This window comes from Mesoplodon densirostris, chromosome X (assembly GCF_025265405.1).
Source record: "Mesoplodon densirostris isolate mMesDen1 chromosome X, mMesDen1 primary haplotype, whole genome shotgun sequence".
Classification (NCBI taxonomy): Eukaryota; Metazoa; Chordata; class Mammalia; order Artiodactyla; family Ziphiidae; genus Mesoplodon; species Mesoplodon densirostris.
In genome coordinates this window covers 123,962,324-123,983,070 of record NC_082681.1, presented here as the reverse complement: position 1 = coordinate 123,983,070, position 20,747 = coordinate 123,962,324, and the positions used below count along the sequence as shown (strand labels likewise).

At 42.0% G+C, this 20,747-nt stretch overlaps 1 protein-coding gene across 4 annotated transcripts in view; it reads left to right on the top strand.

Annotated features, from left to right (window-relative positions):
* Positions 1 to 20,747, top strand: part of REPS2 (RALBP1 associated Eps domain containing 2) — a 235,483-nt gene that overhangs the window by 125,038 nt on the left and 89,698 nt on the right. For 3 of the 4 annotated variants that reach the window (XM_060087427.1, XM_060087426.1, XM_060087430.1), the window contains exons 10-13: positions 4,153 to 4,222; positions 5,688 to 5,741; positions 10,118 to 10,163; positions 13,254 to 13,390. In XM_060087427.1, coding sequence (XP_059943410.1) covers positions 4,153 to 4,222; positions 5,688 to 5,741; positions 10,118 to 10,163; positions 13,254 to 13,390 — 307 coding nt within the window. The remainder of the gene's footprint in view (positions 1 to 4,152; positions 4,223 to 5,687; positions 5,742 to 10,117; positions 10,164 to 13,253; positions 13,391 to 20,747) is intronic. The other variant, XM_060087429.1, reaches the window with a different exon arrangement.

Below are 20,747 nucleotides of genomic sequence, written 5' to 3'. Positions count from 1 at the left end.
TCTTGGCCTCTCTACTGCTCTTTCTTTGAGTCGTAGTCTCCGTGTTCCTTTCCTCAGCAGATTTCTACTCGGAAGGAGATAAAGTGATTTCAGGTGGAGTGATAGATGTACATTCGAAGAGTTTTGGCTTTTTCAATTTCTTTTTCTGTAGAATGTGTATGATGGTGAAGCAAGTATGATTGTTAGTCACTTTTCCCGGCCCTCAGTATACTCTGGGGTTGCTGACAGTGTACGGAGAAGTTTGTCTGTCAGGCCAGGACAGACATCTCTACAACTATCTTATGCAGTTGCCCTGTTTTATTTTTTGTTTGTTTGTTTTGTTTTGTCTTTTTGTTTTATTTAAAAAATTTTTTGCTATGGGTACCCCTGCTTGTGTAAAATTATGTTGTTGTTAGGTGATTTACTAAAAAAGTCATTATTCGCATTTTCTCTAGTTAAACATTTTGTTCCAACTTGCTATGGGTACCCCTGCTTGTGTAAAATTATGTTGTTGTTAGGTGATTTACTAAAAAAGTCATTATTCGCATTTTCTCTAGTTAAACATTTTGTTCCAACTTGCTATGGTATCAGATGGGCTTTGCTTTTCCCACAGAGATAAATAATGCTGTTTTTTTTTTTTTGGGAGAAATTAATTACTGACTCATGTTGCTGTTCTTCATGTACTCACTTATCATCTCTAAAAGGAAAGGAGCAAATATACAGGTGTCTGTGAAGCCTGGAAATGGAGATATTTTAAACACAGGAATGCATGCTTGGAGTTTATTTTATTTTATTATTATTTTTTTTGGCCATGCCACGTGGCTTGTGGGATCTTAGTTCCCCAACTAGCGATTGAACCTGGGCCCTCAGCAGTGAAAGCATGTAGTCCTAACCACTGAACTGCCAGGGAATTCCCCATGCTTGGGGTTTAGATAGATCTTGGTACCAGCCCTGTGAAGGATGACTCCATAAAGGTGTTTGTTGTGAATGGAGCTGTAGCTGAGTCAGGTCTTGAGAAGTTTGCTCAGCAGTACATCTTTTTCTAAAGATAGCAGAGCTGTACCATGTACTTATTTCCATCAAGAATTAAAGATTATAATTTCAGGGACACTTGTCTTTAGCAGTGCTTCTTAGATTACTGGATTTGTTTCTTTTGTAAACAGGCTTATTGAGATATAATTCATATACCATATTCATCTAAAGTATACAATTTGTATAAAGTATACAGTGCTTTTTTGTATATTGACAGTTGTGCAACCATCACTATAGTCGAATTTTAGAACATCTTCATCACTCCAAAAAGAAAGCCTGTACCCATTAGCAGTCATCTACTGTTCCCCGCTTCCTCCAGCCTCTAGTAATCACTAAGCTATTTTCTGTCTCTGAATTTGCCTATTCTGGACATTTCATATAAATAGAAATGTAAAATATGTGGTCTTTTGTGACAGGCTTCTTTCACTTAGTATAATGTTTGCTTTTGATCTTCCAGTTTTATTGAGATAGAGTTGACATATAGCACTGGATAAGTTTAAGGTGTACATACAGCAGAATGATTTGACTTACATACATCTTGAAATGATTACTGTGTTAAGTTTAGTGAACATCCATCATCTCACATAAATACGCGCCATTAAAGAATTAGGAAAAAAGTTTTTTTCTTGTGATGAGATCACTTTGTGTAATGTTTTAAAGTTCATTCACATTGTAGCATGTATCAGTGCTTCATTCCTTTTTATTGCTGAGTAGTATTCCGTTGTATGGATACTAACACATTTTTTTGTTTGTCCATTCTTCAGCTGATGGACATTTGGGTTGTTTCCCCTTTTGGGATGTTAGAAAAAATGCTGCTATGAATGTCCATGTACAAGTTTTTGTGTGCACACATGTTTTCAATTCTGTTGAGTATATATTGAGGAGTGGAATAATTGGATCATATTGTACCTTGTGTTTAACTTTTTGAGGAACTAACAAACTAGTTTCCAGAGCAGCTGCACCATTTTACATTCCTCCACCAGCAGTGTATGTGGGTTCCAGTTTCCCCATACCCTTGTTAACATTGGTTATTATCTGTCTTTTTGATTTTAGCCACCCTAGTGGGAGTGAAGTGGTATCTCGTGGTTTTGATTTGAATTTCCTAATGACTACTGATATTGAGCATCTTTTTGCGTGCTAAGTAGCCATTTGTATGTCTTCTTTGGTGAAATATCTATTCCTATCCCATGTCCATTTGTAAACTGGGTTGTTTATTGAGTTGTAAGTGTTCTTTATATATTCTGGATATAAATCTCTTATTAAATGTATAATTTGCAAGTATTTTTCTTTGTTTTTCCCTCCCTTTCTTGATAGTATCCTTTGTAACACAAATGTTTTGTATTTTGATGAAGTTCAGTTTATCTAATTTTTTTCTTTTTTTGCTTGTGCTTTTGGTGTCATATCTGAGAAACCATTGCCTAATACAAGATCATGAAGGTTTATTCTTATGCTTTCTTCTAAGGGTTTTATAGTTTTAGGTCTTACATTTAGGTCTGTGATCCATTTTGAGTTAATTTTTATATATGCCGTGAAGAAGAGGTCCAACTTCATTCTTTATTTTTATATGGATATCGAGTTGTCCCAGCATCATTTATTGAATAGACAGTTTTCTCCCACTGAATTGTTTTGTACCCTTACTGAAAATCAGTTGACCACAAATTTAAGGGTTTATTTATGGATTCTCATTTCTATTCCATTGATCTATATGTCTGTCATTATGTGAGTACTACAGTGTTCTTGATTACTATAACTTTTTGTTAAGTTGTTCTCCTTTTTCAAGAATATTTTTGCTATTCTGGGTCCCTTACATTTTTATATGAAATTTACGACCAGCTGGTCAAATTCTGCAAAAAAGCAAGAAGGATTGCTTCAAATCTGTAGATGGATTTAGGGAATATTACCATCTTAACAATATTAAGTCTTCTGACCCATGAGCATGGGGTATCTTTCCTTTTATTTAGATTTTAAAAATTTCTTTCAACAGTGTTCTTTTGGATTTCTTTTTATCTATATTTTCTACTCCTAAATTATTTTATTCTGCTATGGATCTGGATTACAAATGAAAGAAGGTCCTGTTGAGATACATTCTCTGTTCTAAATTACATCTGGAAGCTTCATTGTAATGCCAAGAATGACTTGCCTGTGGATGGCTAAACCCTAGATCAGGTTATCACCAAGCAGTATTCTAACTCCATTCTTTGAAACAGTTTGAAAACAGAAGTATTGCTTATGTCTCTTGGGCTGTTCAGGTTCTGAGAGGTAAACCAGTTAACCTTTTGGAGCACCGGCTAACTCCAGGAATTTACCTTACTTCTTTAAGTTTTAAAATTTATCTTTATTTGACTTTTTTAATATGTTTAAAATAAAAAGAATATCAAAAGGCATATAGTGACAAGTTCTCCTGTTATCCCTATCCCCACCTACCAATCACCCTTCAATTTTTATATATCTTTCTAGAATGTGTTTATATATATATCAACTATGAATATGTATTATCCTTTAATCTTATCAGAGGACAGAGTCCGTGTTAATTGAGAGTGTAGAAGAAATTATAGTAAGTAGATTTTACATAGAATTTTAAACTAATCAATACTTGATCAGTTTGGGTATTCATCTTCTTAGTGTAACTGAGGACTTCTCCCTTCAGTGAGTTAGCAGAAAATTCTGTTCTGCTCATCAGTAAAATTCTCTTATTCCATAACAAGGAGGCTGTTTGAATCAGGGTTGAACACCCTCTACATAAGAGGTCCTGGCAAATACCCATGTGATGGGGCCACTTGTCAGAACCTCTCTCTGCTTGTGAGAAAGTACCTAGAGCACAGGTTTGTTCTTGACTGATGTCGTGGGCAAATGCTCCACAACTCTGGCTGAGTCCCACACCAGATTGAGATATAATGTGTGGTCTATACATGTACCTCAATCTAAGTCATTATTTTTTCCCTCTGTGTATATAAATTTTTCAATACAAATTAACTTATACCTCACTAGAAACCTAAAAAATAAAATAGTATGAAATGTCAGGGTTTATGGGAGGCAGAAATATTGACAAGACACATAGCTTTTAAAAACATTTGCATCAGATGTGCACATCACTTCATTTCCATTCCAACCCATATTATTAATTTTCTTTTCTTTTCCAAGAAGCTATCTATTAAAGACATGGCCGACTTTCCTGTCCCTACCCAAGATGTGACTGGTGATGACAAACAAGGTATGAAAAGAATAAGTTTTCTCCCTTTAGGGACATTTTACCTATATATATTTTTAATCTACTTCTCTTGGAATGGCTGGCTTCTAGAGCATCTGAGGACTGTTCTCTGTATATGAACACATTTGGATGGATTAAGTAGTTCCAATTGCTGTCACAAAACTATAGTTCATAAAGTGGTAACAAGACCATGAGTGTCCAAAGCCCCTTCAGTTACGACCCCGTGCTCACTGCTGACCCTCAGGCTACTCCAACATCTTTTATTGGAATCTGATCGTACTAATTAGGAAATGACTAGAAGTGAATGGTTTGTGAGCATAACATCTTGTGTTGGCAGATGTGATCCCAGAATATCAATATACATGCACATTTGTACACGGGTCTAATCCTCGAGGAAGTTACCTTCTGGAGAGAGTTTCTACCCCTGGGCTTTATTCTCTGTGACCTTGTGGGTGTTGGGTTGTGATGATTTGCTTATCTAACTGGACGGGTGAGAGCAGTGCAGCACGGTGTTCCGTGTTACAGCTAGCATCAAGCACAGGGATGAGTTGGCCTGGGACTTATCTAGAAGAGCAGGAGGAACACCCCACCTCCTGCCATACTTCTTTATAAGGCTTTATAATCTATCAGGTCCTTCCTCATGCACTGTATTATTCAGTCCTCACAAAGTGGAATGGAGGCTGGTATGTTTTATCACATAAAATATAGAGATGACTAAACTAAAGTTCAGGCGGTATGAATTATTTGCTCAGTAAGAAAAAGAGCAGGGATAAGAACCAAGATTTTCGAATTCTCAAGACAGTATTCCTTCTATTATCTGATATTGATTCACTGCCCATGAATGAAAGGCTTATCAGAAGGGACTAAAAATCAGTGAAGCTATTTCAGGTTTTGTTATCATGACCTGCCATGGATGTAGCTTTGTATGGGAGTTAAACATGAAAAATGTTTCCCATTAGGAAACAGTAATTGCATGCTCTCTGTTTCAGTATTTGCTCAGGAGAGGCAGGCAGACCTAGATGTTGTCTGTGGCAGCAAGTACTCTGATTACTGTCTTTACTAGTGGGTCTTAGCCTTGACTACCCATTGGAATAACCTGGCGAGCTCTAAAAATCCTGAATCCTGGCTCTCACTCTCAGAGAGATCCTTATGTCTTTGCTCTGGATGTCAGGAAAGAAATGGGGAAATTTGATAATTCCTGGTAATACTCCTCCCAGCCACTAGAGGCACTCTCTCTGGAACATTGAAAATACCTCTGTTCTTTGTAGGAGGAGAACCTGTTACCATAGTTTAGGAGACTTTTATTGTTTTAGTAAGTGCTATAGCAACTTATAGATGTTTGTAACACCGTTTTCATAAGTGATGACTAGGGATTCTTTGTTTTAATGTAATGTGTCTGAGACATAAAATTTTTTTTTCTTTACTTTTCTCTCTCTTGTTCTTTAAAAACAAAACGAAACACTGCTAGCTTTGAAGAGTGCTACGGATGAAGCCTTACCAAAGGATATGTCCGAGGATTCAGGTAGGAGAAAACCAATTTAATATATTTTTAATGTAATTATTTCTTAAACAAACAAACCAACCAAAACAACCCTGTAGTTTCAGTGAGAAAACTGGTACATCTGTGATAGTATATATATATATATTTCTGTCCAAATATTTGTCTTGTGTTTTATTCTAGGGAAACCTTTTGGTTTCTTTTTTACTCCTCCCCTCTTCTCAGGTATGAGAAGAGGGTGATTTCTTTTTAAGTTCTGAATATAGGTTTTACTGAAAGGATTTCTCAGTTTGAATCGAGGGTCTCATTGTCACTAAGTATAAAATTGAGAAGGCTTGGATTTGGGAAGATTTCAACAAGCCACTGTGATCTCTGTGTAGAGTAAGCTGATGGGGTGGATTAATGGGAGGCTCACAGGTGAAACTTTGCATTTCCAAAGCATAAATCTCAAACACTTTCATTATGCTTCACCACCAGAAAGGCAGGTAAATGTGCTTACACATGGAGTGGATTCCAAGGAGAGAAATAAAAGTCGTGTTTGCCCAGGTTCTTGGAGAGTCAGAACTGTGTCTGGGAACCATGGAGGTGGTCGGGCCTGTGGCCTCAGCTTTCTCGACAGAGCCATCACTGAACCAAGATGGACCTAGCTGAGAACAAACTGGCTAGGGATGGCGTTACTGTTTGGAGCTCTGGTTATGAGCACATGAAAGAAGTTGCTGCTTTCTCTTTTATTGTTATCTCTCTTAATATTTCATAAGTAAATCATGTTTGTTTTGTTTAACTAGCTATCATCCAGGCTTTATTTTTTTAAAGTTGGAGCAAAGGAGTCAATATACATCGAGGCTTATGCTACAGTACAGTATTTCCCAAACACTAAGTTCATTTAAGGTTTAAAAGAGAGAGGGGTAGAGGGAGAGAGAGGGACAGAGGGAGGGAGAATGAATATGAACGAGAATATATGATTGATTGCAGTGATGAGGCCTAAGAATCTGTATTTTTAGGCAGCCCCTCCCCGCCCAGGGGGTTCTAATGTTCAGCCTGTTTTGGGAACCACTACCTCTAGAAAGCGACATTAAGAAATAGAAAATTAAGATCATAGATCAACTGTGACTCCAAAAGTGGTAGGAATTCTCAAGCCTAGTTTTGGCTTTTGGAACTGATTTTGGTTCCTTCGTCATAGGCAGAAATGCTCTATTTGCATAGGACAGATGCCTGAGGTAGGTACTTTCCAAATCTAATTTCTGGAAATGAAGTGGATACATCCTAGTTTTTGTGAACTTCATGTTATGGTATCAGTAAAGGTTATTTAAATTTGGAGTGTTAAATTGTGCTTCTCCAACAGCCTTTTAGGCTAATAACTCTTCCTATTTTTTCCATGAGCATACGTGTTCTCTGGGGCATGAGCTTTAGATGTCATTTTCAACATTCCTTCATTGAATAGGGCATGACGTCACCAGACAGAACCTATCAGGGTGTGCGTGCCACAGTACGTGAAGTATATCTGAATTTGTGTCACATTCTGCCTGGGAGCATGCTATGTGGTTTCTGATTTGTTCTTCCCTTTGCTGCCCTTTCTGGAGTGGATATGAGGGAATCCCTCATCTGAAAACGTATTTAATACCCTCTTTTCCGGGGAATGTTTGGATTCCTAGCGGGAGACACAAGAGTTTCAAGGTGGTGGTTTCTAATTCTGGAAGGCTGTCCGTGCCACGTGGGCAGTTCACCTCAGTTGAGTTGCCACCTTCTGGAGAATTAAACTTTAGGCTTGCCCTCCTATCCTGTTTCTGTTTCCTGGAAAGATGACATGCCTGGAGTGTTCTAGGAAGTTCTCATTCTTCTTCCCTCTGCCCAGCTCAGTGAGAAGCTGTGATCCGCCCGTGGGCTTCTTGCCTGGATTCTGACCCAACCTGCCCTTGCCATTTTTGTGGATATTCACATGCTCCAAATGCTGAATCTGACTTTCAGGGGCTTGGAGGCTGATGGAAGACTTACCTAAAATCGTGTTCTGCAGCTTTTTCTGATCTCGAACCTGTGGAAGCTTACCAGCCCTGCCTGGGATCTCATTTCCCTCTTTTGCTCTTCCTTCCACAGTGGGTGGTGATAACCATGATAGTAGTAATGGTGGTGAAGGAAATGTGGTGGCTTACAGATGGGATGGGACTGTGTCATCAGGGAACGCGGTATTCCTTGTTACATATTTTTCTCATAGACCCTTACCCTTTGAAGTGCTGAACATGTACATATTAGTGGAATCTGATGGATTTCTTAGCTAACGGCACATTCTAGCCTAATTCAAAAGGCCATACTGCACCATGGCCATCTTTTTCTGTGTCTCCAGGTCCTGCCGAGGGCGTCGGGCCTGCTCGCCCTCACGCTGTAGTCTTCAGCCTGCTGTTGGTGATTCTCACAGCTGCCCAGTTGCCGGCTGCCACCGCTTGGTCTCTCCTTCCATTCCCTGCACCCACCTGCACCTCCTGTGCTGTCCTAGAAGGAACTAAATTTCAAAACCAGATTTCTAAGCTTGAAAAATTAGGAGCACCCTACAGCAGTAATATGTTGCAATTCTAGAATACATTTAGTTTTTAAAGCGCCTTCACTTTCTTATCTCTCTGAGTGAGAAAGGGGCCTCATTTTTATTATCTTCATTCTGTAGGTGAGGAGACTGAGGCTCATGGAGGTCACAGCTAGAGAGGGTCGTGGCCAGGAGTAGCCCCTGGACCTCAGGACTCCTGGCCTGGTCTCCACGCCTCAGCCACACCCATCACGCCATCTGCCTGCCTATCTCTCACCAGCAGGGTTCCCTGCTCCTTCCACACCCATTCCTCCCCCTGGCACAAAGACAAAGATAGTGGCAGTGGACAAAGGAAGTAACGGTCACCGCGGTCTGGTTTGGGGAACAGTGTTTTAAAATGGCTGAGACTTCTGCCCACATATTTCTGGGAAGCAGTGGGGCCTGAGAGAAGCGGGCCGGAGCCAGCCGTGGGCAGCCTGCTTGGAGGGTGGCCCTCAGTCCCGTGGTGAGTGGCCGTCGCACCGTCCGCCCAGCCCCCAGGTAGCCTGCTGTGCTGGAGGAGAGGCTCTCTCTTGGGCCGCCATCTTTTGCCGCCAGGGGGCTGGAGGAGGGGAGGTGGTTTTCCATCTTCGTGTGGGCGGACGAGACTGGGCAAGGCAGGCTCACACTGCTTGGGCTTCCCATGCTTCTCGGGGCTCCGGCAGCCTTTCAGTGGTTTGCAGTTAAAAGATGCCCGTGTCCGCACTCCAAGAAGCCAGAGCGCTTCAGTTGGGAGAAAAGCACGTCTTCTAAGAGTGCTAAGGGGAGGTGTGTTGCTAGTTTGCTCTGGGCCTTGTTAGCATTTCAGCTCCGCATTCTGCCCTGCTTATCCAACCCAAGGAGTTTAATGATCGTCAGAAATCCAGCATGCTTCATACCAAGGAGGGGTTTTATCTTTCGAGTAATGTAAAAGAGGATGGCATCATGCAGTGAGATATTTTCTTTCCGGAAAAATTTGTGCAAACAGTGTACAAACTATATTCTCCTTGCTCCTAGTTAGTAACACTTTTTCTTTGAATTTTTATGACATTTTATGATGAAAAATTTGCAATGTTTGCGAAACCTTAGCACAGCTAGTGGTTTCTAAAGTTGTCTTCCACAGAGGATTGAAAACGTAAAAAGAGGATTAATGTTTTTGTAAGCATTTCTCATTACTCCCAACAACTTACGATGGGAAAGTAGGCTCTGTGTGTGTTGGTAGTGAGCAAGCTAGTTCATGATTTAAATTGGAGAAGGAAAAGTTGTATGGTTGACAAAATATTTTAATGATTTCACTTCATAATATTCTCTGTACGATTTGGGACACAAGAATATTTTCTTATAGGAAAAGCTGCATAGATCATTTCGACTTAACTGTGGGACTTTGATTTCTTGTGGTCATGCGGTCCTGGTGGTGTATTTTAAGAAAATCTTCAAATATGTAGCCTAATAGATTTCTTCCTAGCCTTCAGGGGAGACTGGTTCAAAATCTATTATTACTAGGCTATCATGATAGACCAAGAAACCCTCAAGTCTGAACCCATCATTGTATAAATAGATAACCTCTTGAGAGAGGTGTCTTTTAGGCCGGAATTGGTCCATTAATCAACTTCGATTTGAGAATGGCTTCATGGCTAATGCTCTGATGAAAGGAAAAATATGTTGGTTTTTCTTTCTTCTTAATTGTGCCTTTAGCTTTAGAAGTAAAATTATGGAATCACGAAAATGTGGAAGCAGTCAAGTTTTCCACACGGATACCTGTACCTCCTGTTTACCTGTTGATGTGTTCTGTACTAGCCCAGGTGCTGCTTAAAACCTGTTTAACTGCAGACATGAAACCCAAGCAAACAACATCTAATCTTTGTTTCAGCCACTCCTAAGGATTCTAACAGTCTCAAAGCAAGACCAAGATCCAGGTAGTGTTTGTTTAACTTCTGCTTGAATGCCCTTTGTGCCATGTCCCTGACTAGAAACAAACCTCCCAACCCCAAATCTTTTCCCTTCAATTTGAAGCTTAGGATGAGGGTGAGTTCACTCGTCATGAGGGGCCTGACTGGAGCCCGCAGTGCTGCTGGGGAGGCGCTTAGTTTCTGTGTTTGTTGGTGTTGGGAGAGGGGCTGCTGCTCTCCAGCCACCTGACACAAAGAAGGGGCAATGTGATGTGACCCGGTTGCTGCAGGATGATAACGAATAGGGGGAAAGTAGCTTTGGGAAGCGGGAAATACCGTTAAAAGGTAACTAACACTGCAATGTCCTATCATGACAAGGTGAACACCAAAAAACAGGAAGTCTGGGGGATAAAATCTAGAGTAGGGAACTGCAGTGCTTCGGCAATTTCAGTGCGGCTCGAAACTTCAGGTAAGCAGTGTTTGTGGACTGTTTCATCCTCATAGAGCCTCTTCTCAACTTCACAGTTTTTCAGTCAGTAGAGGTTAGTAGAAGAGGGAGAGCCAGTAAGGCAGTGCTGTGGTTGACGTCAGACATCAGAAGGGAGGAACGAAGAGAAATACAGACTCTCATAGAAATACTAGAACCTCAAAGAGGGGAAATGGTGTTGAGACTGCTCTTTACCAGTAGACTGCAGTGGGAGACAGGATGCTACGTGTGTGCTTTCCAAGTTCTGCTTTGGCTCTTAGTGACCTTTTTCCTCCTTTGGCTGCTGGATGTATTCCTGAGAATGTGAATTTAAATCTGACCATATTTTGTATGCTTGCAATATTGCCAATTTAAGGAACTCTCGTCTCCTTGTAAGTCAAAGAGTTACCCCTTGTAGAAGGTACAGATATCTGTGTTCATATTTTTTAAAATAATAGGTACACTAATTCATTTTGGTAGGAAAGGAAGTTATAGTTCCTGTTTCTCTCTATGGCCACCACATTTACTCATCCTGATTTTGAAGGATGAATGGATCTTTTACAAGTTAGTCTGTGCTGGCTTTAGGATGTAGGAATAGTAACATTTATCTGCCTTCATAGTAGGCAAACCCTTCTCTGAATGGCAGAAATTGAACTTCACAGTTTTTACTTCTGCTGGCTTCCTCTCAAAGCGAGTGAAATGACAAAATCTCAGTCACATATTCTATTATTAATATCTCAGCTAAATTTTATATACTATTCTTTTAGGGATTGGTCTCTTGGTCTAATTTGGATGTTTTTATTTTCACTACACCCAACTGGGTCCTTACTGAGATCGTGAGAATTAAATTATTTTAATCCTCCTTTTTAGAATACTAAAGCCATGTAGAAATGTAAGGGAAAGGGAAATCACCCTTCTAACACTGCTACATTCATCATTTTGTTGATTCCCTGCACATTTATGTTTTAATTGGTTGCAGTCATAGTTTTACTGTATCACTTATTGAATATTCATTTAACTTTCCATATAAAAATACAAATACACAGGTTATATATGGAAGTAAAATGGAATAAGATGTAGTATGAGATTGTGTGCTCAATTATATGTATGTGTGTATATATACACACGCACACACATGCCTTATACACGTACACATTATTTTCTCTTTCTTGAGTGAAAAATGTCACTAGAGCTGTATCTGGCATAGAAAGTTCTTTCTAGCCAGGGTCTCTAATTTCCTTTTTTAATCAAGAGTTCCCATTTGAAAACTTTGTTGTCCTTTTCTATGGATTCCCTTTTATTCTGGTTGAAAGGATCAGAGCACCCTTCCTGCTAGTTCCTGCCTGCCTTTGCCTTGCCTGTCTTGCCAGGTGTGTTACAGGGACCACCCCAGAGCATGTCACATGCCATTATGGTGGCTTTATTAAAGATTGCAACCTTGCATGACAAAAAACCTCTGGACTACCACAAAGAAACCTTGAGGAAGTTATTCAGGAAAATAAGAACTTGCTGTGTCAAAACCAGCTTTACCAAGAACTGAAGTTGCTTAATAGTAATGGATAGATTCTAATTTCCTAACTGCCACTGTAATAGCTAAATACCAAGACACTTTTCTGAGTTTAATTTATCTGTAGGACACATCTCTGATCAAAGGTCATTTTCTTCTTTGACAGGAAGTTAGCTCAGAAGCTGAATAGAACAGACATAAGATGTACACATGAGCTTCTTAGAAAATCATATTGGGAATTCATCCACAAACTTATTCCTAAGCGACAGAGTAATGTACTGAGTTGAATTAATTTAGTAAATAAGTAGGGCTCTAATATATAGTCTAGCTGTGCCCCAAGTTTTCTTCCCTGGCTCATAGGCAGGCAGTCTCAGAACATTTTAAAGATATAATTTAGAAACTGAGACTGGAATGTGAATGAAACCTGTGTAACCTTCTAGCTATGTGACCTTTAGCAACTTACTTAGTTCCTTTTTCATTAAATGCCATGAATTGGAGTTATAATCTCTGAAATTGCCTAGTTAGCTCCTACCTTGTTACAGATTGAGAGAGAAGGTTAAGAGGAGGCTTTTGCTTTGAAAATTTCCCCAAAACTGTATTTCTCATGGTAAGACAACCAAGGCCCCTCAACCTGACTGATGTGTGTTTTCCTCTCCTGAATTTCATTTGTGGCATATTCCGTTGAACATTTGATTCTTACTCTCAGCTTATCTGTCCCAGTTCCATATGTGCCTGTTATCACGTTTGCATGTAAACAGGAGAAGAGTTCTGCGGTCAGTTAATACCATGAAGCCCTTCTATTAAAGTATGGAAGTACCTAAGTGGAAGGGTTTACGTGTTATTCTTATTAATAATTCCAATCAAAATGGATTTGAATTTACAGAAAGCGTTCCCTCTGGGGTAAATTCAGGTCTAAGGAATAATAAGAGCAAAGAGGTTAAAAAAGGTTGTGACTCAGGGTTGGGGGTTGGGCGCTTGTTGCAGCTGCTGTGGTGTCCAGGGGGCAGCACCGTGCCTGGCTGCTCCGGGAACTCAGCAAGCCTTGGCAGTCGCTTTGTCTTTTGTGGGTATTTTCTGTTTCGGCCCAATTTCAGAGAGTAAAGTTTTGCTGTCTGCCTTCTGACTTTCCCTTATTTTGCTGCAGATCCTACTCTAGCACCTCCATAGAAGAGGCCATGAAGAGGGGCGAGGACCCTCCCACCCCACCACCGCGGCCACAGAAAACCCATTCCAGAGCCTCCTCCTTGGATCTGAATAAAGTCTTCCAGCCCAGTGTGCCAGGTGAAGTGCCCCTCTGCGCCCCAGCCCTTCCCTTTCCCGTTGGAGTCATTGGATGGGTGTCACGACAGAGGCCTCTGTGGGTGCAGAGAACGAGCAGACCTGGCCCAGACGGCCTTCACGTGGCTGGCACATAGATATCACATGTGTCTGGAGCCTTGCCCACACTTGCTATGGACCAGGAATTACGAAATTCTGTACCCAGAGGATGAAAATGCTTCCTCCCCAGACAGTGCACTGAGTGTGTGGCCAGGGTCTTGTTCTCTGCATCGTGGTAATTTGTGTCCAGGATTGCCATCTGTGATTTCCTCAGACGCTTATGCCGTTCTTCTGTCACAGGTCTCGGTGGTCAATGCCTGGCCGGAATTTTCTGCATTTTATCCTTCTGGTGAAGACCCTGTGTCCTCCAGGCCTAATGCTTAAGGGGGCTCTGCTTTCTAAATCTGACTGATGGTTAGGTGTTTAGTGTGGGCATCTGGGTCAAGGGCTCGTTCAGTTGGGCTGCTCTGGGGCTTCTGGGGATGGGACTTGCTCAAGGCAGCTGCTGTACAGCTGGGCGGGAGGCGGGGAGTGTGGGGCGGCCTGTCTGCTCCCCTGGCTCCCTGTGAAGAGGAGCTGTCCTCCCGGGAGCCTGCGGAACTGCAGATGCGAGCCATGCCTTCACATGAGTGAAGGTGCTAGCGTACAGCTGCTGTCCCAAGTGTTATTTGGGGAGGCGCAAGGGCCTTTCCACTGACTAATGCAGGCAGGCTCTAAATACAATGATTTCCTGGAACTTTTTCTGTATGCCTGTGCATTTTAAATCAAGCCAACCTCAGATGCTAGTGATTTGCAGATGATTATCTTTTTTACTAAAGCAAGGAAAGAATCTCCTTGGCTCACACATGAGCATGACCCCTGTGTCCCGGCAGAGCTCAGCATGTTTTATTTGTTCTAATAAAGTACTCTCCTCATAGTAAAGTTATAGATTGTTTTTTAATATTACCAGAATCTGGAACTCTCTATGAAATTTGATTCTCTGCCATGAGTTCATCAGATAAAAATTTGTCTTGAATTTTCCCCCATACTTTGATCCAAATTCTGGCATAATTTCATAGTAACTGGTATTTGGGGTGGGAGTAGCCACGGATGATGATGCTATAAAAATTTCACGTGGCTGGTGGATGTTGACCTAGAAGATTTTTCTGTGGACACAAGAAGATTAAAACAATCTGGGCAACCATACGTTTTCCTTGCAAGGAGAGAGGCTGGAAACATGCCCCCCTCTCTCAGCCTGTATCTCTCTCCCCACGAGGAGCGCCAGCTATGCTGGAGAATGGACGGGCCGTGGCCTTTAACCACGTGGCACCCTAGAGTGGGAGAGAGAAGACTGAATGTGGAGTTCAGCTCAGCTGCTTATTAACTATCTGATTTTCAGCAAGTGGCTTAATCTTTTCTGCATCTCAGATTCCTAATCTCGAAAACAGGACCAACCCTCCAGAGAATTAGAGGGTGTTGATGAGGTAATAGGTGTCATTCCAGTAGTGCCATGTTTGGCCCCTAGGCACTCACTCCCACGGAAGGCCGATGGGGAGACGGGGGTCTGAGGAAAGCCCCTGACGCCCTGACCCCCGTGGGACAGTTCTCTGCCTTGATCCTCGCAGTCCCCGGGGCGGCTCGCAGAGGTACCGAGCTGTGGCCACCTCATTAACACACCTCGTCTGGGCCCGCTGCTCCCCTGCCCTGTCGTGCTCGCCTCACGCCCAAGTCAAATGCCTGCTCCCAAGTCCCAGCGGTAGGGGCTGCTGTCAGGAGAGCCTGAATTCAGCCGCTTTCTCTTTACATCTCCGACGTTGATAGGACTTCAAGGGAAAAGTATTTTCATTTGATAAATGCCAGGGAATAGCTAGGTGGGTGACATCTGTGTTCATAGCTTAATTCCATTGTCTCTCCAGTACAGGTTTACACAAATGAAATTCTAACGAACAGTTTAAATTGATCCCATGAGAAACAGAGCATGTCTGCATTATGAAAAGCAGGTGGTACCATTTCATCTACTTAATTTGTTTGCCTGTGGGTTAATTCTCACAGGAAAGTACAAGGGTCTGTCTGAAGTATGTAGAATTTTAGTGGATTGCGTAGTGCTAGAAATTACTTATTAAAATTCTGACAAGCTAGGAAAGCACGAGGTAGAGTCTAAACCAGTCACCATAGCACCCTCAGTGAGAACCGTGGTGCCCACGTAGTCACCCCTCTGCCACACTTGTCGTTATGTGTCACTCTAGCTAAGCTGGGTCACACTGTGCTTGCTGTCCTATATCCTGAGCTTCCTGATTAACCCTCTTTCATAATATGGAGCCGTGTCATTTCTTCGTGCCTGGGTGACGTGGTTGATTGCGCCCTGTGGGGCTTTCTGTGTCCTCGTCTCCCCCCATCTCCTCCTCCTGTCTCTTCCTCATAGTGTCCTCTCGTGCTCACATGCTGCTCCCCTCTCCTCCCCTTCCCTCTCTGCTTCTCTCCTCTCCGCCCGCCCCCACGGAGGCATGGACCTCTCTTTCCCAGGCTCCGCCACCAACCTCTCTCTGCCCTCATGTCATAAACAAGGTAGAGGTTATTAATGACTTCGTATCTATATCTTTGTTTCCTTGTCTACTTATTTTCTTGGGCCAAAGTCAGAGATGCTGAGTCAGAGGCCATATACCTTTGAAGTGTAGACACAGGTTGCCAAACTGTGCTGTCAAAAACTTGTACCTTATGAACTTATCCCACTGGTAACGTCGCCTGAGAGTGTTTCCTCACACCCTCACCAGCACTGGGTAATGTTCATCTTTTTAATCGTTACATATCTGATAGACAAATGTTTGCATTTCCTTGATTCCTAGTGAGCCTGAACATCTTTTCCTGTGTCGTTATTGGACGTTAATATTTCTTCTTTTGTGAATTGCTCGTGTGGAGGCGCACTTAGCTTCCGGTGCTCCTGCTCTTTGCCCAACCACAGAAACCACTTGTCTCCTCTTCATTTTTCCTATGAGGGTCTGGACCTGTCTTATCTCAAGCCCTTGGGAATGTGAAGGTGGCCTGGGGGAAGCTAAGCTAACCTGCTCCTTCATGCGGTCCATGTTCTTCCAGCCCCCAGTACCCCATCTTTTAGCCAACTTTATCACTTAAGACAGACTCTACTACCTAGGCCATCCTGTTTATAACAATAGAAGAACGAGGAAAGGTAAAGAAAACAGGGAAAGATAATGTGCGATGAAATAAGATATGAACTTGAGTTGAAAAGGAAAGATAAAGTGAAGCTAATGTTTTTAAAAATGAGAATCACAGGATTTTGAAAACCAGAGTGAATGAGGCTAAGTTGCTGAGTCAGAGTAGCCTAAAGTGGAGCGATAGTGTGGAGAAGAAGTAGGATGGAGAGAAGGTGCAAAGAAGCAAGAATGAAAGAGGAAAAGGTGAGATGGTTGTTACATAGTGGTGATGATGTTTGTACAGAGGGAGAAGCAAATAGGATAAGAGCCCGAAGAGACCAAGCGGGGGAGAGCCCACACACTCGGTATAGGATTCAGACAGCATTCAAAGGACTCTTGGGAAGGAAGGAATAGCTCAGAAGTGGGTGGCATTAATGCCTTCAAATTTATGATAGGTAACATAATACGGGGAAGAATAATGAAGGATTGTTTTAGATTGTAAATCTATAAAAATGAACCAGGCCAACTCTGGCAGTGTGGGACAGTTGGCTTTAACCTTGATATCTGCAAAGAGGGTGTGAACATGTGATTTGCAGGAGTCTAGTCTATCCCAGGGCTCGAGATAGGTAGGTGCTGGCATTACACCTAAAGCGTGTGTTTTCATAGGGAGAAGTTGACATAATAGGATCTCTGTGTGGAAAAGGGAGCTCACCTTTGTCATAGCTGATTCGGGCCGTGGAGCCATCCTTTCACAGTCCCATATAGCTGCTCTGTTGGAGAGAAAAAAAGGTGCAAGAAGGTCTAAGGCAATGATGATGCAAGCATACAAAATGTAGAGGCAGTCAAACCTGGGACTTGCTCAGTGAGGTTTAGATTTTATAGCTCTATACTTACAGCCACGTAACATGTTTTATTACTGAAATTCCTGTAAGAAAAATCAGACAGTGAAGACGATACTTTTTAGATCCTAACCTCTTTTTCCTCACTGAAACAGTTGTTTTCATAAGGCTTTTTTCCCTTCCTCGTAAAAAGATTTCTTCTGTTTCACTGTGTGGGGTGGGAACTCCCTTCCTCCCACTCTTGACACTGCCTTGCCTCCTCCAAAGCCATGGGTTTGCAGCCCGAGGTTTCCGTAGTGACAGTCAGCTGCCTCAGTGCTACACACAGCCCTGTCCAGCCACTGAGCCTCCGCCTGGCAGAAAGGGCAGAGATTACGGGGGGGAGACGTAGCCATCCCTTTAGAGATTCAAACCAAGAATCTTCATCATGTCCGCACAAATCTAACAGGGGCAACTTAGTCCCTTGGATAGAGCTAGCTGCCAGGCAGTGGGAAAGGAAGTCCCTGGCAGGACTGCCACTTCCCAGTGCCACCCTGCTTACTTTAAGAAAGGAGAGTGCATTTCGGTGGACAGCTCTTTCCACCACATCCCGTATGGCCGAGGACACTGAGAGCCACGTGTTAAAACCATTACGATGGCCAAACAAAACACATCCATGGGTAGTATCTGCCCATGGGTAGATAATGTCCTCTCTCTGCTTTAGACACACTGATAATAAAAGTTCACTCCATGGTTAAGAAATTATGGTACATCCATACCATGGAATCTTATGAAGCTGTTAAAAAGAATAAGGTACGTGTACTAAGTGGAGAGCTATCTGAGACGAGTGAGAAAGGCATTGGTGCACGATACGTATGTTCTTCATTGTATAGACAGTTTTTCGGAAGGATACTTGAAAAAGTGGTAACAGTGGTTGCCTCTGGGGAAGAGAATAGGATGACTGGGGCCCAGGCATAAGAGAGAAACTTACTTTTCATCGAATATCCATTTGTATCTCTTCAGTTTTGCCTCATGTACAGATATTACCGACTACAAAAAATTTACTTTTCACTCTATAGCTGTAGTGACCAGATGGCACCTGAGAGTACCAGAGATGGCCTTCCCGGATGAGTTTATCTGTCTCAAACCTGCCTACCAATCTGTATCCAGGGTATTTTTACAACCGATCTGCTGCCACCTCCTAGAATGGAGCTGAAATGACAGAGCATTCCAGAGCATTCTTTAAGGATCCCTCCTCAGTGGCCCTCCGACACTGAGGAATAGTTTTGGAGGACTTCCCATAGCCTCCGTTGTGAGATGTATGGATGGGCAGAGGGTTGTGATAAGGGCTCTGTCTTAATTTGGTGGTGGTGGGGGGTGTGTTTATTGAGTGATGAGCTGAGAACAGTTTGTCCTGGGTTTTCTACAGATGAATATTTCTTTCTGCAACTTAATTTAATTAATTAATTAATTTATTTGTTGGGCTTCTTTGGGTCTTTGTTGCTGCATGCAGGCTTTCTCTACTTGCGGCGAGCGGGAGCTACTCCTCCTTGTGGTGCGCGGGCTTCTCATTGCGGTGGCTTCTCTTGTTGCGGAGCACAGGCTCTAGGCGCGTGGGTTTCAGTAGTTGTGGTGCATGGGCTCAGTAGTTGTGGCTCACGGGCTCTAGAGTGCAGGCTCAGTAGTTGTGGCACATGGGCTTAGTTGCTCCGAGGCATGTGGGATCTTCCTGGACCAGGGCTAGAACCCGTGTTCCCTGCATTGGCAGGTGGATTCTTAACCACTGCGCCACCAGGGAAGCCCTGTTTCTATAACCTTAGGAAAGGTAAACCTCTTGGGAATAAGAGATGGTCTCAGGACCAAACTTGCCTTTCAGGTTTTTTAAAGGATGAATTTGGCCACACACACAGCTATGACCTTACAGATTTCCTTATTGTATCATTGCTGTGAGAGCTACTTGTTCCCTTTTAAAATCTAGTAGGATTTTGAAATCTAGTGGAATTATGGGATTCCTGCCCCATGCCCAGACTTTGGGGTCCACAGTACATAGCCAGCCAAGGGTTCAGTTTGTTCAGTTTTTTTTTAAATGAAAGCTTTATTGAGGTATAATCCACATTCTATAAAATTCACCCTTTTAAAGTGTACAATTCAGTGGCTTTTAGTGTATTCACAGTGTTGTACAGCCATCAGTATTGTCCAATTTCAGAACATTCTCACCACCCCCAAAAGACACCCCATACCTGTTAGCAATCATTCTCCACACCACGCTCCTCTCCCCAGAGCCATGGGCAATCACTAACCTACTTTCTGTGTCTATAAATCTGTCTGTTCTGGACAAATATATATATATGTATATGTATATATATATATATATATATACATATACATATATATATATAGTCTTTTGTGATGGGCTTCTTTCACTTAGCATCATGTTCGCAAGGTTTATCCATGTTGTAGAATGAACCAGCACTTCATTCCTTTTATGGATGAATAAATAATATTACATTTTATGGATGTGGCACATTTTATTCATCCATTTATCAGTTGATGGACATTTCGGTTGTTTCTACCTTTTGACTATTATGAATAATATGGCTGTGAACTTTCATGTACAAGTTTTTGTGTAAAAAAGCATATGTTTTCCTTTTTCTTGGGCATATACGGGAGTGGAATTTCTGGGTTATATGTTAACTCTTTGTTGAACATTTTGAGGAACTACTGAACTGTTTTCCAAAGCAGCTGTACCAGTTTGCCATCTCAGTAGCTATGTATGAGGATTGCAATTTCTTCGTATCCTTGAAACCTTTGTTATCGTCTGTCCTTTTTATTTTAGCCATCCTAGTAGGTCTGAAGTGATATCATGGTTTTCATTTGCAATTTCTAATGACTAATGATATTGAACATCTTTTCCTGTGCTTATTGGCTACATTTATGTCATCTTTGGAGAAATGTCTATTTAGAATCTTTGCCCATTTTTAAATTGGGTTATTTGTCTTTTTTTGTTGAGTTGTAAGGGTTCCTTATATATTCTGCATACAAGTCCCCTTTCAGATATATTATTTACAAATATTTTCTCTCATTTTGTGGGTTGTTCTTTCAAGCTTTTTGATGGTGTCCTTTTTAGTGCAAGAGTTCTTAATTTTGATGACATCCACTTTATCTATTTTTTCTTTTGTCATTTGTGCTTTTGGTGTCATATCTAAGAAACCATTGCCTAAGGCTTCCCTGGTGGTGCAGTGGTTAAGAACCCGCCTGCCAATGCAGTGGACACGGGTTCGAGCCCTGACGTGGGAGGATCCCACATGCCGCGGAGCACCTGGGCCCGTGTGCCACGACTACTGAGCCTGTGCTCTAGAGCCTGCGAGCCACAAC